This window comes from Triturus cristatus, chromosome 7 (genome assembly GCF_964204655.1).
Source record: "Triturus cristatus chromosome 7, aTriCri1.1, whole genome shotgun sequence".
NCBI lineage: Eukaryota > Metazoa > Chordata > Amphibia > Caudata > Salamandridae > Triturus > Triturus cristatus.
The window spans coordinates 525,183,861-525,205,551 of NC_140590.1; the positions used below are offsets into that span (position 1 = coordinate 525,183,861).

At 47.0% G+C, this 21,691-nt stretch overlaps 1 protein-coding gene across 1 annotated transcript in view; it reads right to left on the reverse strand.

The window, feature by feature from the left end:
* MGAT5B (alpha-1,6-mannosylglycoprotein 6-beta-N-acetylglucosaminyltransferase B) overlaps positions 1-21,691 on the reverse strand; it is an 819,262-nt gene that overhangs the window by 322,072 nt on the left and 475,499 nt on the right. The window contains exons 5-8 of the mRNA XM_085616896.1: positions 10,206-10,294; positions 6,995-7,165; positions 3,346-3,510; positions 1,660-1,829 (exon numbers count right to left, since the gene is read on the reverse strand). Of these exons, the coding sequence (XP_085473022.1) occupies positions 1,660-1,829; positions 3,346-3,510; positions 6,995-7,165; positions 10,206-10,294 (595 nt within the window). The remainder of the gene's footprint in view (positions 1-1,659; positions 1,830-3,345; positions 3,511-6,994; positions 7,166-10,205; positions 10,295-21,691) is intronic.

The window sequence follows — 21,691 nt, forward strand, 5'->3', positions numbered from 1 at the left end:
CGCTGAAAAAGGATTTCCCCTGTGTGCTGCTCGTGAATATACGAGGATGAAATTAACATTTTAAAGAAACTGTTGGCACGCCTATGCGTTGTTTTTTACGGCGAGCGTAGGATTTACAATATGTTTCTTCGAGAGCTTTTTTTATAACATAAACATGTCTGTCTGGGAAATTTCAAAGCAACGAGCTCAGAGTAAAAATATGGGGCGCACAGGGCGGTACCTTCACCTTAAGTTTTTTTTTTTTAAATACGTAAAGTAAACCCCTTCATCATTCACTATGTATCACCGACATGGATCCTCGCATGGACAGCAAAGAAACTCAACCCTTTTACAGACAATAATTAAAAGTCGTAGGGTAAAACTCATCCTAAATTGCGGCCCCGAGTATAAAACGTTGGTAGCAATGCTTCAAGGCGCTGGCTAAGATGCCTGTGGTATAGATCTGGTAGGATTCTAACTACCCTGTCACGTTGAGAGTGCAGCCAAACTGGTGAGCGACGTATCCGTGTGACACCCATGTCTGTATTCTTGATCTCAACCATTTCAATGCCATGCACAGAACGGATCGATGAATGTATGGGGAACACGAATGGATGCTTGCACCGGCGCGTGGACCTTGGAAAGGCTGGCCTCGTGCGAAGGGCAGCCTCAGTAGTAATGCAGTCCTGATGCTGAGATACAGAATAATAATCACTCGGAGATGATGGAGGCGGGTGGCTGTTTTGTTTCTTCTTTGTCTCCTTTACCTCGTGTTTTTGTGGGTTTTTGAAAAGAAAGGGTCAGAAACCCCTCGCCCACCTGAGGTGTCTTCGTTCTTGTATGTCCTCTGGGCGAACGATTAAACAAAGACCAAACACAGTGGTTATAAGAACTCTATCTACATCCTAAGTATGTGTCAGTTGACATGTTTCAGCCCTTGCCTGAGTTGGAGTTTTCTTCAGGACCTAAATGAACCCTAGGTTAACCCCATAAACTCTCTAACCAATCCCTATTCTTTAGTGTCGGTATTAGTGAAAGAAGGGGGAAAAAATCCCTGTTGAAAGGTTTTTTTCCCACAGTGTTCCATTGGTGCATTGCGACCTAAAGTATGTAAACACAGATGCAAGATAAAAACAAAACAGAATATAGTCTGGGGGCAACTTTCCTTATCCCTCAGGTATACATGGCTCGATCACACATGTGGGGACCCTCTCTCTCCTGTTGAAGCCCACTCATGTGAGAACATCGCGATTCATGCTTAACGCATGCCTCGTGTACCGCTCGCTTACCAAACGCATTATTCTATGGGATATGGCGGAACTGTGACTTGGATTTGGTGGGTACCACGGATGGGATGGATGGGTATGATGTCTACCGTGAATGACAATAATAGATGGGATGGGTTCCATTAACTCCACTTGAAAAAGCTCATTTTATCAGACATGGAAGGATATGAGATTCTAACTGCTGACCAGAAGGTTTTACATAGATCGATGCAAAAAGAACTCCATCCACTGAAATATCATCCTGGCCTAAACACCGAACACAATGAGGAAGTTTGGCAGTTTTCATCATTCCCTCCCCTTATAGAATTGTAGCCTATTTCTAGGTAGGGGATCATATTGTCAGTGGTGGATGAAGCGGGTGAGCTGAATCTAGGTGGTGGTGACCAACACTCACCTCTGGAGATCCTTCACAGAAACGGTGATCTTCAGGCTGTGGCCCAGCATGAAGAGGGTGGCAAGGATGTCAGCCCACTGGACCATCTCACCTAGGGGGCCTCCCTTCAAGACTCGTGGACTGAATACATCCCCAGATTCCTCTGTCAGGAAGCCGATGTGCACCAAAATCTGCCAGCAAGAACAAAAAGTTAAGTTAAGGGTGATATGGAGGAGGTGCAGGTAACAGGAGGGTGGGTGGGGAAAGTTGCAAGTAAGAAATGTCAGAACATAGAAAGAGAAAAGGGGTGAGAGGATAAGCATGCAGGGGAAAAGAAGAAGCTTTCAGAGAAGGACAGGGTGCAGATTTCACTGAATCGATAGAATGCTCGCTGTTCGGCATCAGATGGGTCCTGCAGAATAATGCATCCAAGGTTCTCTCTAAGGGCCTGAGATAATATACCCTGCTCGCAAACCCTTACAATTGTTTATAAGCAAAGGGATTGTGTCCTGCGAATGACATCAGACCTCCTTTCCTACATTCTCACTCTCAAACAGGAAACTTTATTTCTGCTGCTTTTTGGGAGGTCATTGGCAGGGAGCAGGCAGTGGTCCAGAGTAGGCCTGGGCGGTAAATTCCGTTCCGCTCGCGGAAGTTGCGGAATTTCGGAAATTTCGCGTTCCGCAGAGAACGCGAAATTGCCCAAAATTCTCATTTCCGCGACTTCGCGAAATTTTTTCTTGTTCGCGTTCTGAAAATGCATGTTCGCGAGATATTTCTCCCCGAGCACGCAAACAGCAACTGTGAACAGGAAAAAAGCATCGCGAACAAGCAATTCCGCGTGTTCGCGGAATTTCTGCATGTTCGCGGAGATTTTTTACCATTTCGCGGAGATTTGCGTAACGCGATTACGCAAATTCCGCCCACCCCTAGTCCAGAGGACACCCAACCAGACTCTTTTTGGAGAAGTTGTTCCCAGGGACAGCTTACCCTTTTCCAATCAGATACATCTCCTCCCCAACTTGGGAGTGGGTATCTGATCAATGGTTTGCCACCATAACTCTGGTCATACGTTATTGTTACATTTAATTGCAAATCATAATTAGGAAAGGTGCCCCTTTCATTTACCCTCCTAACTGTGATTCGGAATGGGTCGCATAATTCTTTTGCAAGTTGCAAACCATGTGATTTTGTGAATCTCAGGGTTTGGGTGGCAAAACTGTTCCCACAGCAGGCCCCTAACACTACAATTAGCTAATTGATAGGCAGCCATTCTCCTGGATAAAGAAGGGCCACCGGTTCTTAAAAGAGTTCATTGCATAATCGCTGATGGACTCATGGGTCCTGTGTTTTATCAGGCAACCCAGTGCATTTTGGGAGTTGTAGTTTTGATTTGCTTACACTGAACCACCGACCAACACATCTGATAATAATTTGCACACAGAAAAACAAAGACAGTATAAAACGGTGGGGAGTGTACTCCTTGGTTTTCTTTGCAGCCACTATAACCCTCTCTGCTTGTCTCTTAAGAGAACAGAACTCCTTGTGTTTGCCTTGTATTGCACATAATGCAGGCAGCTGAACTCGCAATGGTACACAAGACCGGCCAGCTCCTTTGACTGTCCATATATCACTTTTGTACTGGTTCTCCTGATCTTTGGCTTGTCAGCACAGGTGTCCAAGCACAAGATGCTCTCTCCTACGTACCTGCTTCTGCTCCTTCTTGGTATCCTTCATCCGCTCCTCCAGGTGGCGGGCTGCCAGCAGCCAGTGGGACGCCAGGCGACGGATCCGTTTCTTCATGAAAATCAGCGACTCTTTGCCACTGCCAAGTAGATCCAACAGGGGTTCCAGATCCAGCCGGAACGCTGCCTGAATGGACAAGCAAGGCAACAATAAGAACAAGCATCTAAACTTAGCACACATCTAGAGCCGATGGCGGCATCGTGATGATCATCAGTGCACATAGCTCTTGGGGGGCTGCGCCTGCTCATAATTTACGAGTCACTTCTGGTTGGTGTAGGATCCATATGTGATCCACTAGATCTGCAAGACATTTGTCTCTCACTGCCGTGTGAGCCAGCGGGATCTCCCCCATCTGCCCATGGAGCTTTGTACCAGTACTACTTGTGCCACAGCATGTAGTGTGAGCCCCTCTCTCTCTCTCTCTCTCTCTCTCTCTCTCTCTCCACCCAACCGTCTACTTGTGAAACGTGTATCACCAGGGCTGGTTGTGTCGGGGATCTCTCTCATGACTCCGTCTTTTACCTGAAAGAGCTGTGCCACTGGTGTTGTAAGAAGGAGGGCTCGCTCTTACTAGAGACCCTCTATCTGTAAGGGACCCTCTATCTGTAAGGGACCCTCTATCTGTAAGGCTTGAGTCACTCAATCCTGTAAGAATCAGGGAGTTCTCTCTACCACCTCAGCCTTGGACAGCTACTCTTTGTGTCTCTGGGTGTGGTAGGTGCATTCCCTTTGCACCCAGCTGTGTGCTTGTAAGACTTGTGTTTCGTCAAAGAGCGCTGTATGTTGCAGGGGGTTCACTCGCTAGACCCAGCCCTGGACCTGTACGAGCTGTATCGCGAGACCTGTGTTGCGTCAAAGAGTGCTGTATGGTGCAGGGGGTTCACTCTCCAGACACAGCCCTGGACCTGTACGAGCTGTATCGTGAGACTTGTGTTGTGTCAAAGAGCACTGTATGGTTCAGGTGGTTCACTCTCTAGCCCCAGCCCTGGACCTGTCCAAGCTGTATCGCAAAACTTGTGTTGTGTCAAAGAGCGCTGTATGGTTCAGGTGGTTCACTCTCTAGCCCCAGCCCTGGACCTGTCTGAGCTGTATCGCGAGACTTGTGTTGCGTCAAAGAGTGCTGTATGGTGCAGGAGGTTCACTCTCTAGCCCCAGCCCTGGACCTGTACGAGGTGTATCGCGAGACTTGTGTTGCGTCAAAGAGTGCTGTATGGTGCAGGGGGTTCACTCTCCGGACCCAGCCCTGGACCTGTACGAGCTGTATCGTGAGACTTGTGTTGTGTCAAAGAGCACTGTATGGTTCAGGTGGTTCACTCTCTAGCCCCAGCCCTGGACCTGTCTGAGCTGTATCGCGAGACTTGTGTTGCGTCAAAGAGTGCTGTATGTTGCAGGAGGTTCACTCTCTAGCCCCAGCCCTGGACCTGTACGAGGTGTATCGCGAGACTTGTGTTGCGTCAAAGAGTGCTGTATGGTGCAGGGGGTTCACTCTCCGGACCCAGCCCTGGACCTGTACGAGCTGTATCGTGAGACTTGTGTTGTGTCAAAGAGCACTGTATGGTTCAGGTGGTTCACTCTCTAGCCCCAGCCCTGGACCTGTCTGAGCTGTATCGCGAGACTTGTGTTGCGTCAAAGAGCGCTGTATGGTGCAGGAGGTTCACTCTCTAGCCACAGCCCTGGAACTGTACAAGCTGTATCGCGAGACTTGTGTTGCGTCAAAGAGCGCTATATGGTGCAGGAGGTTCACTCTCTAGCCCCAGCCCTAGACCTGTACGAGCTGTATCGCGAGACTTGTGTTGCGTCAAAGAGCGCTGTATGGTTCAGGGGGTTCACTCTCTACCCCCAACCCTGGACCTGTCTGAGCTGTATCGCGAGACTTGTGTTGCGTCAAAGAGCGCTGTATGGTGCAGGAGGTTCACTCTCTAGCCCCAGCCCTGGACCTGTACGAGGTGTATCGCGAGGCTTGGGTTGCATCAAAGAGCGCTGTCTGGTGCAGGGGGTTTACTCTCCAGACCCAGCCCAGGACCTGTATGAGCTGTATCGCGAGACTTGTGTTAGGTCAAAGAGTGCTGTATGGTTCAGGTGGTTCACTCTCCGGCCCCAGCTCTGGACCTGTCCGAGCTGTATCGTGAGACTTGTGTTGCGTCAAAGAGCGCTGTATGGTTCAGGGGGTTCACTCTCCAGCCCCAGCCCTGGCGCTGTAAGAGCTGTATCGCTGATGCTATAAAAAGAAGAAGGCTCACGCTTTCTCCCAGGTGAACTCTTGACCAGAAAGCTTGTGTCACTCAATGCTGTATGAGCCGGGGCTCTGCTCCCTCCACACTTGTCCCTCTACCACTTGTGTCATGTCACTGATAGCAGCATGCGGCTCGCTCTCTCTCCACCTAGCTGGGTGCCAGTGAGACTCGTGTCACTGAGTGCTGTTGAGGGGCAGATGGTTCTCTCTGTCTCCAGTCGGTGCTTTATCTGTTAGACCCGTGTCAGTGATTGCTGTTTAGGGGCAGAGGGTTCTCTCTTTCTCCAGTCGGTGCTGTATCTGTTAGACTCCTGTCAGTGAGTGCTGTTCAGGGGCAGAGGGTTCTTTCCTTTTTCAGTTAGTGCTGTATCAGAAAGACTCCTGTCAGTGAGTGCTGTTCAGGGGCAGAGGGTTCTCTCTTTCTCCAGTCGGAGCTGTATCTGTTAGACTCCTGTCAGTGAGTGCTGTTCAGGGGCAGATGGTTTTCTCTTTCTCCAGTCGGAGCTGTATCAGAAAGACTCGTGTCAGTGAGTGCTGTTCAGGGGCAGAGGGTTCTCTCTTTTTTCAGTCGGTGCTGTATCAGAAAGACTCGTGTCAGTGAGTGCTGTTCAGGGGCAGAGGGTTCTCTCTTTTTTCAGTCGGTGCTGTATCTGTTAGACCTGTGTCAGTGAGTGCTGTTTAGGGGCAGAGGGTTCTCTCTTTCTCCAGTCCGTGCTGTATCTGTAAGACATGTGTCACTCGCTGTTGAATTAGAAAGGAGACTCTCTTCCTTCCATGCACAACCTATGTCACTGAATGCTGTTTGAGGCACGGGCTCTCTGTCTTCCCACAACTGTCTGACTTGTGTTGCTGAATGCTTATGAGGTTCTCGTTGCCCCCACCCATGATCTGACTGCTTGTAAGACTTGAGCCCCTGAGTGATGTATGAGGCAGGGGACTCCCTCTCTCCCCACCCGCCTCTGCAGCTGTTAGTTTTGTGTCACTGAATGCTGCGTGAGGTTGAGGCGTCCCTCTAAACACACACTGATATGAGTTGTGTCAGTGACCTGTTCAACAGACCTATTGAGACCATGGCCACCCCCTCCTTCCTGACTGGCCTGCCTGCATTTACTGCGATTCACCCAGTGAACCCAAAGTACTCTGAGGCAATAACTGAGCAATACAGAATGTATTATGAAAACCTTCAATGACATCAAATACTGAACGCTGCCTGGGCGAGAGGCGTGTGCTACCTCCACCCTGCTTGATATCTGTGTGATGCATGTCATTGAATAGCAATGTTGAGAAATGCTTATTCTAGCCCCTGGGCATTATTGCAACACAAACAAAAAGCAGGAAGGACAAACACAGAGCCCCGTGTGCCCAGGATTACAGTACCTCTTTCTTGGGATGTGGCTTAATGACGGGTGGTGCTTGCGTCTGGTTCCTCCAAGGCAGCTCTGGGCAAAACCACTCCACTTCACTGAGGTAGACGAGGAAGGAACATTCGGTGCCATCGACACCGTAGAACGCGTAGCAGGGGTCAGAGGTCCACTTGGATCTCATCCACTGCAAGAAGAGAGAAGACATTTTGAAACTCACAGCCAGAAACCCCACTGTGCTAGGAGAGGTGAGTCTTACTGCAGGCAGCTGGAGACGCCCCAGCTGCCTGGAACACAGTCACAAATAACAGGGAAGAAAGCACTTCAACGCTGGACATAGGCCTGCAACCAGTGATGTCAAAACCAAGGGCAAGATCTGACAGCACTTTGCGGTGGTCCAAACTCACCAAACGTTACTCAAAACAGCGCGGTGTTGACTTGTATTTACTTTCAGCGCAAAACTTCATTCGCATTGGAAACCTGTCACAAGTAACACAAATCCATCCTTTCGTTATTCTGCATCCAGGGGCATCTCGTGGGTGGCAGACAGGGATTCCCACACTTCCACCCATGGTTGGACAGAAAACGCCGTCTACAAAAATGTGTAGACAGGGCTTTGCACCCAAACAATGCACGTCCTTGATGCTGGTGCAAATTAGGAGAAAAGTGTTTACTCCTTAAACGTTTCATTCTTTGTATGTTTACGGCACACAGACAAAGAGAGGAAAGTGTCGAAGTAAGCCTGAGCACAGCATTTTACACTACAAGGGTACCCTCGCACTACAAACCCTATGCTAAGTATCATACACACACACACACCTTTGCATTATGGTGCAATGCGAGTGCATGGCACAAAGCTGTGTATTTGTGCACCGGCGCATGGAGAGAGCTGCAGAGCCATATCTTAGTGGACAGGGCACTGAACTGCTCCCACACAACTCAGAGCAGCAACTTCGGTTGCTTCTCTATGGTACATCTAATATTAGGAAATCTGACCCCAAAAGGGCACTATAGATTGTTTCCTCTCCTGAGGACGAATAGAAGGCTATGAGAAGCAGTTGATAGGATATACAATGTCCAGCTTGCTGGGGTTGGGAAGTGGCGGCCTTCAATGCCAGTGGAGACTGAGAACACATTAGTTACGTCACAGAACCAGAGAACAACCAATCTGGCAGAAATGGGCAGATGTCCCACAGACACTGTGACTCTGAAAAACTGGAAGGGCGTGCCTGGCACATGTCTTCAACCCCAACCAGCGCTGCAGGAGAGCGACAGTGGAAAAGACAAGAGGGCGGAGCCAGCAGGAGCTGGGGCAATAGGTAAGGAGCTGGCATTGCCATTGTTGGGCGCGGGGGTGCTACCCTCCACGAGGGAAAATTTAGCACGGCATGTAACACGCGAAGTGAGGGAATTGATTTGGTCTGGTGCGTATGTCAATATGTTTTCTTTACTTGTTGACAACAGGGAAATGGAGTATGCTAAGAGGCAAAAAGATTGGATGCTTCCCAGTGAGTGGCGGGTAGAAATGTCAAGATTCAGGGTGGAGGAGACATTGACCAATTGGATAAGGGCTTTTTTCAGTGTTCATGGCCATAATAGCTGAACGTTCACCTAATCTTCAAGCAGAAATGGCGTGTTTACCAGAGCAGGGTAATGATGACACATGATAAATATGGTGGCGTAGGTTGGAAAGAATACGACATGAATTTCAGGAAGGCAAAAGAATTTGACCCTTCACTCACATGGGACCGGGTGGACTCTATCTCATGGTTTGACCAGTTTGGCCCAGGGCAGCCGGGCAATGCAGGCCAAAATTGGGGCAAGGGTCACACTTCTCAGCCACCTCAGTCCTTTCGGCCAACACAAACCGGGGGCACGGCCCCGGGTACAGGGAATGGGGGAGGGCGAAAAGGAGTATGCTGGGATTTCAATAGAAAGTCATGCACCAGAGCCCAAGGCACTTGTAAATTCAGGCACGCATGCTCCATATGTAACCACCCGCAGGCCGCTTTGGAACCCAGGTGAGTGGTTAATCCAGTGGTTATCAGTGGTTATTATGCCCCAGCCCACCCAGACTGTTAGAGGCAAGGCCTTTAATATAGCCCAACCTGTCTTTGAGTATCTGGAATCCTCCGTTGCAAGGAATTTTTGGGATCAATGTTTCCAGGTATTTGGAATAAATATGACACTGGTGAGGGGGAAACAGATTTTACAATGCGGGCTGAGCCACGCATGCCATTTCCCAGCAAGTGGAAAAATGCTTGCCTAAACAGCGCATCTGCCTTAACCACACACATGCGTAGTTAAGGCAGACATCGGTCTGGATGTCCGGATGGGTGAGGAGAGGGACAGGAAGTATTGGAACAGGAAGCTCCAGACGTAACCAGGTAAGTCGGGCTAAGGCCAGGTTTTGGGGTATTTTCATGGGTGAATCGGTTTTAGGGTTTAGGGCAAGGGGGGTTCGGGTAGTTTTTCTTGTAAGGGGCAGGGTTTTAGTGCTCATGTTCGGGGGGTCATGGTAGTTTTAAGGGCCGGGGCAGGATTTTAGGCCTCAGGGTAGGGGGAAGGGAAAGAGGTTGTTTTAAGTGCAGGACTGGGGCAAGGTTAAGGGCTCAGGGCGGGGGGCTGGGGTCAGAGTAGTTTTTGGCAGGGGGCAAGGTTTTAGGCCTCAGGGTGGGGGGAGGGTAGGGGGTAATTTTAAGGGCAGGATGGGGTCACTTTTATGGCTCAGGGCAGGGGGGTCAGGTTAGTTTTTTGGGACAGGGGACGAGTGTTAGGGCTTAGGGTGATGGGTTAGGGTATTTTTAAAGGCTGGGGTGGGGTGTATTACAGGGCTGGGTTGTCAGGTGTTAGGGCGGAGAGCAGGGGGGCTAGGATATGCAATTCACCACGCATACCTCTAGCAAACATGCCCTTACAATGACATTTGTTGTACAAGAAATTTAATTGTAAGGGAATGTTTGGTAAAGATGCGGTTGTAGTTCAGACCATGTTGTTGAGGCATGTGTGGTTTAGGCATGCGTAGTCCCTGGTGAGGAGAGGGGCTGTGTTGCATGCTGGGCAGGAAAAGCCTCTGTGAGGCATGAGTTACTGTAAGAGCTTCACCACAGCCGGTCCCTGCCAAGCCTCCAGGCCCCCCCATCCATCCCGCACTACAAGCACTGGGCCTGCGATTGTAACATATCCACTCTTGGAATGAAATCCATGCGTGAAAAGAGTCGACTCACCTCCATTTTTCCTGCACAGTCTGGGAACCTGGGGTCTTTGGGAACCTCGCACATGTCTCGCCTCCCTCCTGGGAACGTAGAGAAAGGATCTGAAAAAAATGTCAGGGTTAGGTATTCATACGTCATCACCCCAACCATCTCCTCAAACTCCAACTGCCGGTCACTACAAGCGGTCTTCTCATGAAATTACAGTTTTTTTTTATTTCCAAACGTCAGTTTGACATCTGCCTCGTTGCCCTCACCTTAAATGAGGCAAACATACAGTTTAAACAGTTGCTTTGAAATTTAGTATAAACCTCTTAAGGATTAGTTTGACAATTCAACATAAAGATTTTCAGACATATCATTATGCAGAAGGTATGCTGACAACAAAAGTTCAATGAGCGTTTTAAAAACAATATCTACTTACTAAATACTTAAATATATTACAAATTATAAATATATACACATATTTAAAAAATGTATGCATTCATTTTTTCACTAAATCCATAAACTTAAAACTACTACTTTATTCTCTAATAATTATCCTCAGTTCTACTATCCTTTCTTTGCTAGCCATGTAAACATCTTTAATGATCAACAACGTAAGTCTTTGGTGGGTAACTACCATTAGAGAAACGGCTAATCAGTCCTTTTGGTAGCCAGCCTGATTTCGCCTGCTGAGATTTAAAGTAATGCTGAATCGCATATTGGAAAAAGCAAAACTACAAGTCCCCGAACCCACAGGATTATTTTCCACACAGTAAGAGTGGCTGAATGTAGCCTTCATAGCATAGGGTCAGGTGGCAGCTATGCCATTATGGTATACTATGTGGGATAATCCCCACGCAGCTTGCTCATTGCTCTCCTAACTTTCTGGTAAAACTCCAAAGGCAAGACCTTCCTGTTTTTTCCTATAAATAAATGATGGACTCTTTTTTTCTGACAAAGTGCCAGCTATGCTTAAGTTCCTTGCAGGCCTGATACAGAGTGCTCATCCGGGCTCAAAAAGATTTTTTATTGGTCCGTTCGCCATACCCAGTGTAGCAGGGGGCATGTCTGGTCCTGTCCTACTTTAGACGACTGTATCTATTTATATAATTTCCAAACATAACACCCCCTTGAAAACTTCAGAAGTAATACCAAGACACTCGGGTCAAGTAGTCCTTCAGCGGCAGCTTCACCGAGGAGTGAGGCTGACATAGCAGATGGCACTGTAACCGCAGGGGTCGCGGAGATTCCTGAAGAACGCTGGTCTCTCACCAGAGAACTCCAACAACCCGTCACCTGTCACCACTGTTCGCAACCTGGGCGTCATGCTTAACCACCAACTGAGCATGGAAACGCAGGTCTCAAGAACAGTCGCTACCTGCTCTGGCCTTATGCGCTCGCTGCGCAAGGTCTTGCCTTTGCTACCTGCCTCCGCCAGAGCACTAGTAGTCAGGTGTACTATTCTTAGTCGCCTCGACTACTGTAATGCCCTGCTGCTTGAATCTCCTGCGACACTACTGGACAGACTCCGACGAGTTCAGTCGGCAGCAGCCAAACTGGCTCTTGGATGGACCAGGAGATCCTCGGCCACCGCTGCATTGGCCGAGCTGCACTGGCTGCCTTTGAAGAAACGCATTGCCTTCAAGGCCCTCTGCATGGTCTTTAAGGCACTACATGGTGCAGGACCCAGACCTCTTCAACGTCTGTTCTCTTGGTACATCCCCACCAGAACACTCAGGTCCACAACTGCCTGCCTTGTGAGAGTGCCCAGATGTAAGAAGGCCAGGACGGGGGGAAGATCGTTCAGAGTAGCTGCAGCCAAGCTGTGGAACAGTCTGCCTGTCGATATCCGCCAAATCCCCCATCTCCTCCCCTTCAGGAAACAAATCAAAACATGGCTCTTTCCTCCACCCCTTTAGACCGGCCAGCCACAGTCATTTCCCCCCCCCCGGCAATAAACCCCCGGAGTAGCTACCAGCGCCAGGATACCTGCCAGGTGACAGCCGCGCTCTATAAATATTTTAAATAATTAAATAAATAAAATAAGAACTTGAGCATCTGTATCCTATGAGTCGGAGCTCATGCCTTTATCCACAGCGACGTCTGTGGCCGATGGGCTTGGCCCAGACCCTGGACGTTTTCTTCATCACAGTCCCGGATCTCAATTAGATGACTTTTATAGTTCTCGTCCTTCATTAGACGTCTGAAACCTTAAATTTATTCGGATCCCAGTGCCTTGAGACCCTTGCGAGTGAGTAGCTGCGATTTACCAACCCTGATTGATTGATTGATCACAACTAAATGACTTTTGTCACCTTCAGTGCCCACCCACTCAACTGGAATCGACTGTTGGGTCATTGCATTCTTCAGCCTTCAACCTCTTCGAAGGCCGGCTCATCGAGGCCAGTTGCTGTAACATGGGGTGCTTCTTGCAGCATGTGGACAGGTCTCACCCAGTTGAGGAGTGAGAGGTCTCCCATACACTCAGAGAAACCAGAAAAGACCTTCTTATCTAGAATGCTTTCTTGAGCAAGTACATAGAGCTTTCTGTATTCACCGTGGTTCAGGAGGACATTAATTTGCTGTGGCGAAGGGCTTACAGTTCAGTTGGTTAGTAGTTTTTTAACTTTGTATAAAAAATGTGTATTTATTTTATTTGTAACTTCTTAACTAGTGCAGACTAACCCCCATGGTGTATAATTCATACAACACAACGGGTCTGTGTGCAGCGGTAATACAGAGAAACAAAACATAGGTCACTTCCTGGAGGAGGCGCCCACTTACTAAGGCGACCTTTAAAGCGCGCAGTGCACTCTTAAAATGCTTGTGAAATAGGGCAGGTAATATAAGGAGCAGAACAAAAGGGCGTTAGACGCCAGCGATGCAAGACCAAGAAGCGTTGTAAACACCGGGATACACTATAAAAGGAATGGAAACCACCGGGGGACAGGAAAGACGGCAAAAGGTCATTGGGCTTTATGCTAAGTCTTATATAATTACTGCGTTGGTTCTGCTAGTGCAGGGTGGGGGCTTCAAGCCCTTCTTCAAGATGGAGAAAGAAGAAAGGGCAAGTTTAATCTGGGTGATTCCCAGATTTCATATGAATTTCCAGAGAAAGATTGTGTTAGTGGGGACTTCTTGAAAGATGGTACTTTCATAAGAAGAATACACAACAATGTCCTATTTGGCACTGCCCTCTCCGTCCATAGGATGCTTAACTGTGTCCGTCACACCAATGTTGCCTGCGTGTCAAAATATACGCAACTGTTTATCAAATGAAGCACAAAACAGTAAAAAGAAGCTACATTTAAACCACGATGTGAAGGACAATCAGAAATACAATATTTACTTGTTCCCTGTTGGGTTTTTGTGCAGCGCTTAAAAACACCGAGGGGCCACTTCTAGGCACCACAGTCAAAGAAAAGTACTAAGGAAAGCGATTACAAAGGAAGAGAGTAAGGGATAAATGAATGAGTGAAACGGGAAAGGAAGGGTGAGGACACGAGAGGGCATAGGTAAAATAATGTGATGACATCACGGAGCAGTTCACACTTCTCAAATCATGTGATGACATTCTGGAGTGGTTCATACTTCTCACTTCATATGATGACATCCACGGGTAGTTCACACTTCGCAGAACATGTGATGACATCCTGGGGCGGTTCTCACTTCTCAAATCGTCCAAATTTGGAGGGTGTCTCCCACCTCCAACCATTCTCACCGACTTAACATGGCAGTGGTGCACCAGCCCTGCAAATCTCCCTCAACCTTCCAGAAATATTTCATCTCGATTGACTTCGGTGGTAACACCCACCATTAGAACTGAACTCCATTCCTCTCAATAGGTTGAAAGATATGGTTCAATCAAATCCCTGAGAGGGACTTATTTTGCTCTTTTGTGACCCATTATTATTGTATACACACCATTAATCGAACTGCGACTTGCTACTAAAATAGTGGCATCATTATTTGCCAGAACAATGGGCATATTTTAACAAGCTGGAAAGGATGAAAGGCTGAGTTGACCGTGCTACGACTCAACGCTTGGACCCGGTCCAGATTTGAGCTTTGGTGCTAACCCTAACCCATCAATTAAAAGACTTTGCCTCTTCACCTGCTATATCTCGCCCACAACAGTCCAACTTCAGCAACGTGTGTGAATGGATCAAAGGAAGGTATTGTCCCTCGGTTAATGATGTTTGAATGCCAGGAGAGGTGAGTGCAGGCTTGGGGGCAATGTTTGGCATGGTCCCCACCCCCATGTCCTATCTGTTGTCAGCACTCCTACTGAGGCATGCATGTCTTCTGGCATTGTGGGTATGAGTGCATGATGGGGGCCATTGGGGCAGCCCACAGCGGACATGTATATAAGCCACGCTTCTCCCTCTCTTGCACACCCAGGGTAGCAAAGACCCTTGGGCTAGCCTAGAGGACCTGCTGCAACTATCACGGTGCAGGCTTTTCAGAGGTGTAAGTGAGGCCCTTCCTTTCTGTTGTCTCCTTTTTGGGGTTCCAAACCACTGTGAGGGGGCGGGGGTGAAGAAAGGGGAAGCAACAACTCAGATTTTGCCAGGAAATGCAAGGGAAGGTTTTTTGGGGGGCAAGAGTTGATCTTTAGTAGTTTACAAGAATGAGCAGGCAATCCTTGGTCTCCCAGCACTTAACCGGCTAGTGCCGAATGCCCACTCTTGGGTTCTTATCTTTATTTACCCGGAGCCAGGAGCTGTCTTGCTGGCACTGTCATACAGGTTGAATTTTGCTGGACATGCTCCTCGAGGATGGAGGATAATGCACAGGCGGAGGGGCTGTACTATCTGCAGCGTCACGTCCTGCCTTATTTTGTAAGATAACTCATTGCTTAGAGCGTGGGAATGTTTTGAGCTCCAGAAAAAAAAACAGCTCGTTAACGAGTCACATTTTCTCCAAACAATTATGCCATTTTCAAGTGGCAGGATATATTCAGTCAGTGTTATGAGCCAAATAAGTGGTGAGTAGAGTCAAGACTGTGTCATTTGAGTACTTTAAATGATCACAGAGTGAAATCACAAGTTCCCTCTTCCTTCTAGTCATACCTGATACCACGATTCCTTCTTTCGCCACCACCACATACTCACTCGTTCGTTTCTCCTACAGAGCTTAGAAGCAGCCCTTCATTTAGTGGATAAGCATTGTACACAAATGACAATCGCCATCACATCGGTTCCCTCATTCCCTCACATGATAAACCCCCTGCTTCTTCCAGTTTGACATAACAGAGCATCTGTCATGTGAAGACCTGGTCCTCCGACTGACTCAAGACCTGGCTCTTTGACTGACTCAAGACCTGGCCCTTTAACTGATCTGAAGCTGCACACCCCTCCCCCCAGCACCTTGAGACCCTCTCGGGTGAGAAGCGCGCTTTGCAAACCCCCCCGATTGATTGATTAAACCCAACATAATTCACATAGACATTAATTTAGCCTCCGCCAGCCCATCAGTAATTCTTCAATGACCACCTCACAGCTCCCATTCGCAAGGGGCATCAGAACTATATTTGTCTTAGACCCCAAGTCAGGAAGAAGCCCTACAGCTCCAGTAATTTCACACCAATCTCCATAAGACTCTAGAACCCACTCCTCTGAGACATGACAGGGTCCCAGAACCTTACAGAACACCGAGAGCCTTACAATACAGACTGTTCTAGTGGCTAGAACCCTGCAGATTCTACACATATGAGATCTTCTGTTTGCCATGTCATTCTCTTGACTACTGCCTAATTGGTGAAAGTTAGGCCAAATACATCTACTTTCCTGCACTCGCAATATGTTTCCTACATGAAAAGCAATTAAAGAGCGATTTCTTTAGAAAATATCTCTCTTTGGATATTGCTGTTTCACCCTATCCATCTCCGGTAGGTGTTGGCTGCCTTATTCTACTACCATAGGTCAACATGGGCGGGGAAAATGACTTGTTTGCCTTCTATGGACACAGACAACCCATCCCCACTATACCCTGCATACCTTATTCACCTTTGCACAACTCACTACTAGCTTGAAACCTTCCACCACACTTGTGTGGCTATCAGTTTAACATAAAAATAGCCACAACTGGACTTTCAGGCCGCCTTAATTAACTTGAATGCCCACCCTTTGATCTCACTGGACCCTTCAAGATCCCATGGCATTCTATGATTTACTCCCATGTGTTCTCAGGACTTCAAACTTCCCAAATGTTAGCCCAGGTATTTGCTAACAATGGAGGCCTTCACATGAAGGGTAGGTATTTTCACACACCAACACTTGGAACCTCAAAGTACATTTTGGGTAGGGGTGGGCATAACTGGCACAATTCTCTCTAGTGCAATTACGCATATTTACTGCAAAAGTACTCCTAATTATGCAAAATTATTTGAGACGCATAATGCAGCATTTGGAGCTGTTTCTTAATGCAAAATGCACCCTTGTGTCCAAAATGGGTCTAAAGATGCATTTTGCGTTAGGAAAAGAATACTAAATTCTACAGGACACAAGCAGCAATGGCAAATACACACTCCCTCTCTCTTAATTTGTTGTTCCTGTGCTCCTACGGTAGGATGTTTGCCCAAAATTACTCTTAAGTACTCAAACTGGTGTAATTTCAGTAATTTTGTGTCACAAGAGTAATGCGTAATTACTGAAATTATTCCAATTACTCTGGCATAATTAAACTTTTGCCCACGTCTAGTTTTTAGAGCAAAAAGAGAGGCTCACATTGTACCCCTCAATGAGAATGAAAGGATTGTTGCTATTTTAGGAAGGCTACATAAACAAATTTTCAGAAATGCATACAATTTTAGAGGAATATTGTATCTACCAAATGTCATTTCAAAACACTGCTATTGTATCTCCCTCTTATAAAATGACTTCAATCAATCAATCAGCATTTATATAGCACAACACTGTCACCTCTAGGAGTATCTGGGCCCTGAGGGTGCTGTATCGCCTTCAAAAAGACAGGCCTTGAGTTTCGCTAGGGAGGGTGCTGTTCGGAGGCAGAGGGGCAAGTCATTCCAGGACTTGGCGGTGATCTAGGAGGTGAAGTGGCCCTCGCTGCAGCAGATGCGAGGGGTGTGTGCAAGAGCGAGTGAGGTGGAGTGCAGGTGTCTTGCAGGCAGATAGAAGTTCAGTCGATGATTGATGAAGGTAGAAGTGAAATTCCCTTGGTGGAAAGTTGAATTTTTGCTGGTTCTCTAAGTTCCCAGCAACAGAACTTAAAGCCTATGTGTTAGAACAATTACAATAATATGACCATACCAAGTGTAGAGTATGTATTCAAAAATATTTTTATTAAAAGTAAACAATCTTGGAATTAAAAACCACATAGAATTGTCTATAATCACACATGAAAAACAAATTCATATACCATGAACACATATGTTTCACATACACTTGAAGGGAACCTTATTTCACTTAAAGACAATGATTACAAAAATATTTATACCTAATTCCAGTACTAATTAAAAGAAAAAGCCAATACCTAGATTGAATGTACCAACAAACAGTTAACAGAGAGACAGATACAGACAGCATATTTTGTCATTAAGTAACACATCCGGGTTCAACAATTTAATAGCTATTCCTAGATACAATCTTATCGTTTTATATCTTTAGGATATGCTGTTCGCACGGATTGTGTTGGGTGCAGCGTCGACGTGTTTCGATGGTTCTATTTAATATTCCATCTTTATCAAGGCCAACTATACGTCTCCCTTTTTTGGCACTGATTGGCTGTCGTTATATTTCAATCCTGTAGGCAGATATAGTGTGTTAGTTTTCAAATAGTTAGGCATTTAATAACTCTCATATTGGCCATACTATGTTGTACATTAATTGCAATGTATCCTTCCATTTCAGTACCCACTTATATGGACAGTTTACCAAATCACTTCATCATATTGAAAAAATTATTCTATTAGCAATGCAATTTTTCATACACCTTTTTATCCCACCATACACATTGGCCCTGTTTTATTCTATCAAATGGGCTTATTATGATATGTGCCTCATGTCTTCTTGGGACCTCCTTTCCTCGTGTAACGGAATTAGGAGAAAACGAACCCTGACCCACCTCCTTAGTGGACTAGTCATAAATTGTGACAGAAAAAGGAAGAATGGATTAATTTTACCATATTTCATATCATTGGAGCCTTGGTTCTTTGATTTTATAGGCATGTTCTTGTCCCTTAATCCGAGAAGTCTATAAAATGTATATATAAGAAATATATATCGGCGATAAATGCCTAGACATTTTTATTGTAGGGATAAATCAAATTGTCTTTGCAAAATTGGCCTGGTTCTCACCTCATAAAAACAACGGTTGGGTTCTGCTGGTTAGTTACTGGACAACACAGTTTTTGTCACTGGTGCTCCACGTTAAAAAATCCTAGGACTTGGATCTAGGGATAAGGGACTAATATTAGTCCTATATATTCTCCGATATTGAAATGCTGACAGTTTCTTGATATCATGACCTCCCTTGACCTATCTAAGTCTTTACCTGTCCAAATCCTTTATTGTGTTCTCCAACTCTCATTCAGTTTGAAAATGGGTTTATCCAGAAATAGCTGTCCACTCATCTAAGGCCCTTAATTCTGGATCTATAAATAAGGGACTGACATTAGTCCTATTATTTCCTAATTTGTATGGTACTACTAATAATATAGATGAATAGCCTACCATACTGTTAAAAGCAAGTTTCTTGTTGCTATTCTGCCCCTCGCATTCTGTATTAGTAATGGATTTCGCCTAAAATCTGTTGTCTCTCGCTTTCCTCGTCGAAATTTGCTGAAAGACACAAGCAAGACAGGAGCCCCCAACTATTAGCGGTCGTTGATGGGAATGGAACTAAACCCAAACATAAAGCTCCCCTTGTAAAGCATTCCTTCGTCTTTACCGTATGAAAACTCCGGCGTAGCAGTGATTCGTCCTCACGTCCTCGAAACGCCAACACAAAATCACTCGCTCGGTCCCGTATTAAATATCCCTGTTGATGATTGATGAAGGACAGTCTTTGATCGTGTAGGGCTTTGTATGTGTGTGTAAGGATCTTGAACTGGCATTTCTTCTGGATAGGGTATCAATGGAGGTTTCTGAGGTGGGGGGTGATGTGGGTCCATTTGGGGAGTCCAGGATGAGTCTGGATGTAGTCATTTATATGGTCTGGAGTTGTCGGAGGTGCTGGGTGGAAATTTCGGTGTAGAGGATGCTGTAGTCGAGGCGGCTGGTGATGGGGGACTGCATGGCGGTCTTTCTAGTGTTGAATGGGATCCATCTGAACATTTTGCACAGCATGAGATGGGTGTGGTAACAGGAGAAGGTGACTGCATTGACTTGTCGTTTCATGGTCAGTTGGCAGTTGAGGATGATGCCATGGTGTAGTACATGGTCTGTTGGTGTGGGTGTTGGTCGGAGTTCTGCTGACCACAAGCTGTGGTCCCATATGGAGGTGTTCTTCACGAAGATCTGTACTTCTGTTTTGTCTGAGTTAAGTTTGAGGCAGTTATCTCGCATTTAATTGGCTTCGTAGGTCAGGGTGTTGCAGGAAATCATTTTGGCATTGGCAGGGTCCTCAGTGAGTGAGAGGATGAGTTGAGGGTCCTCTGCATAGGAGATTAGGTTGAGCTTGTAGGATCTGACATCGTTTGAAAGGGGGGTCATGTAGATGTTGAACATCGTGGGGCTGAAGGATGATCCTTGGGGAATGCCGCATATGATCTCCTTGGGTGAAGGGGGCAGTCGGATGCTCTGTGTGCATACTTTTAGGAAAGATGCGATCCACTTGAGGGTGCTTTGCTGTAGGCCGATGTTGTAGAGTCTGTCAATGAGGTTGTGGTGGGAGACTGTGTCCAATGCAGCAGATAGGTTGAGGAGGATCAGGGCCACAGTTTCTCCATGGTTGAAGAAAGTTCTGATGTCGTTGGTGGCAGCAATCATTACAGTCTCAGTCGTTGACCCAGAATCCTGATTGTGAGGAGTTGAGAAGGTGGTTTTGTTTCAGGTATTCGGTGAGCTGTTGATTGATGTCTTTCTTGAGTACTTTGGCTGGGTAGGGGAGCAGGAAGATTGGTCTGTATTTTTTGAGGTGACTAGGGTCGGCAAAGGGTTTCTTTAGGAGGGGTCTGACCTCTACGTGTTTCCAGCTGTCTGCGAATATTGCTGTGGAGATGGAGGTATTAAGGATACTGGTGAGTTCCCTAACGATTGGGTTGGATCCAAGGTTGAAGAGATTGTGGGGCAGGGGTCAGTGGACCCCCCAGAGTGGATGGAAGACATGATGGCTGTTGTGGTCTGGGTGGTGAGCAAAGATCAAGTGGTGATTATTCGGTTGGGCTTTGCCGGTTGGTTGAGTTTGTCGTGAATTAGGGTGGTGGGTTGGGTGTCGAAGTTGTTGTTGATGATGGTGATCTTGCTGTGGAAGTGGTCGAGAGGGAATCGCAGAGGTCTTGTGATGGATGGTCTGTGTGGATGGTGTTCTACGTGGCTGTCGGATTGGAGAATTCCTTGACTATTTTCAAGAGTTCCTTCTTGTGATTGGTCCTGGTGTTGATCCGAGTGGTGATGGCTGATCTCTTGGCTTCCTTGATACGCCGGAGGTAGTTGTTGAGGGCTGCTTATTGGGCGGCCTGTTTGACGGGGGCGTTGGTGACACACCTTTGCTTCCCCAGTTGGTAGCAGTTGCTCTAGGTGTGTCTGAGCTCTGGGGTGTACCAGCTGTCTTGTTTTGTGGTTTTGTTGGCTTATGCTGGTTTCAGAGGGGTGACTCTTTCAGCTCACTTGATGATCCAGGCGGAGAAGTTCTGGACAGCCTGGTCAAGGTCTGCTGATGTTTCGGGTTATGTGGTGCTGAGGTCCTATGTCCATTGGGTTTCAGTTACCTTCACCCAGCTGCAGTGGGTGGCGCTGTGGTGCCTGGTGATGGTATGCTGGGCATTTGAGATAGTGAAGCAAACAATGGGATGGTCGGTTGAAGTGAATTCCGTGACATGAGTAAATTTGATTCTGTCGCTAGAGGTGAAGATGGCGTTGAGTGTGTGTCCGGCTTTGCGCATGGGTTTGGTGACCAGTTGGTTGAGACCAACGTTATTCAGGTTCTACAGGATGATGGTGGAGTTGGTGTTGTTGGGGTTGCCGACGTGGAAGTTGAGGTTGCAGGAAGAATGTAGTGGTGGTAGTCGATAATTAGGGGGCGATGAGATTGAAGATGGCATTGCACAATGCTGGTCCAGGTCCCAGGGGTCTGTAAGCGAGGGTGCCTCTTATCGTGGTCTCAGCGTCTGACTGTAGTTGGAAGTTGAGGTGTTCCAATGAGAGGTGTTGGATCATCGTTGGTGACGTTGCTTCGGATAGTTTTCTTGAGATGATGGTGATGCACCCACCCTGTTTGTTAATGCGGTAACAGTGTATCATCTTATAGCTGTTGGGAGTGACGTAGGTGATATCAGGGTTCGAGGAGATGTTGAGCCACATATTGATGATGAAGGCCACGTCAGCAGAGATGTG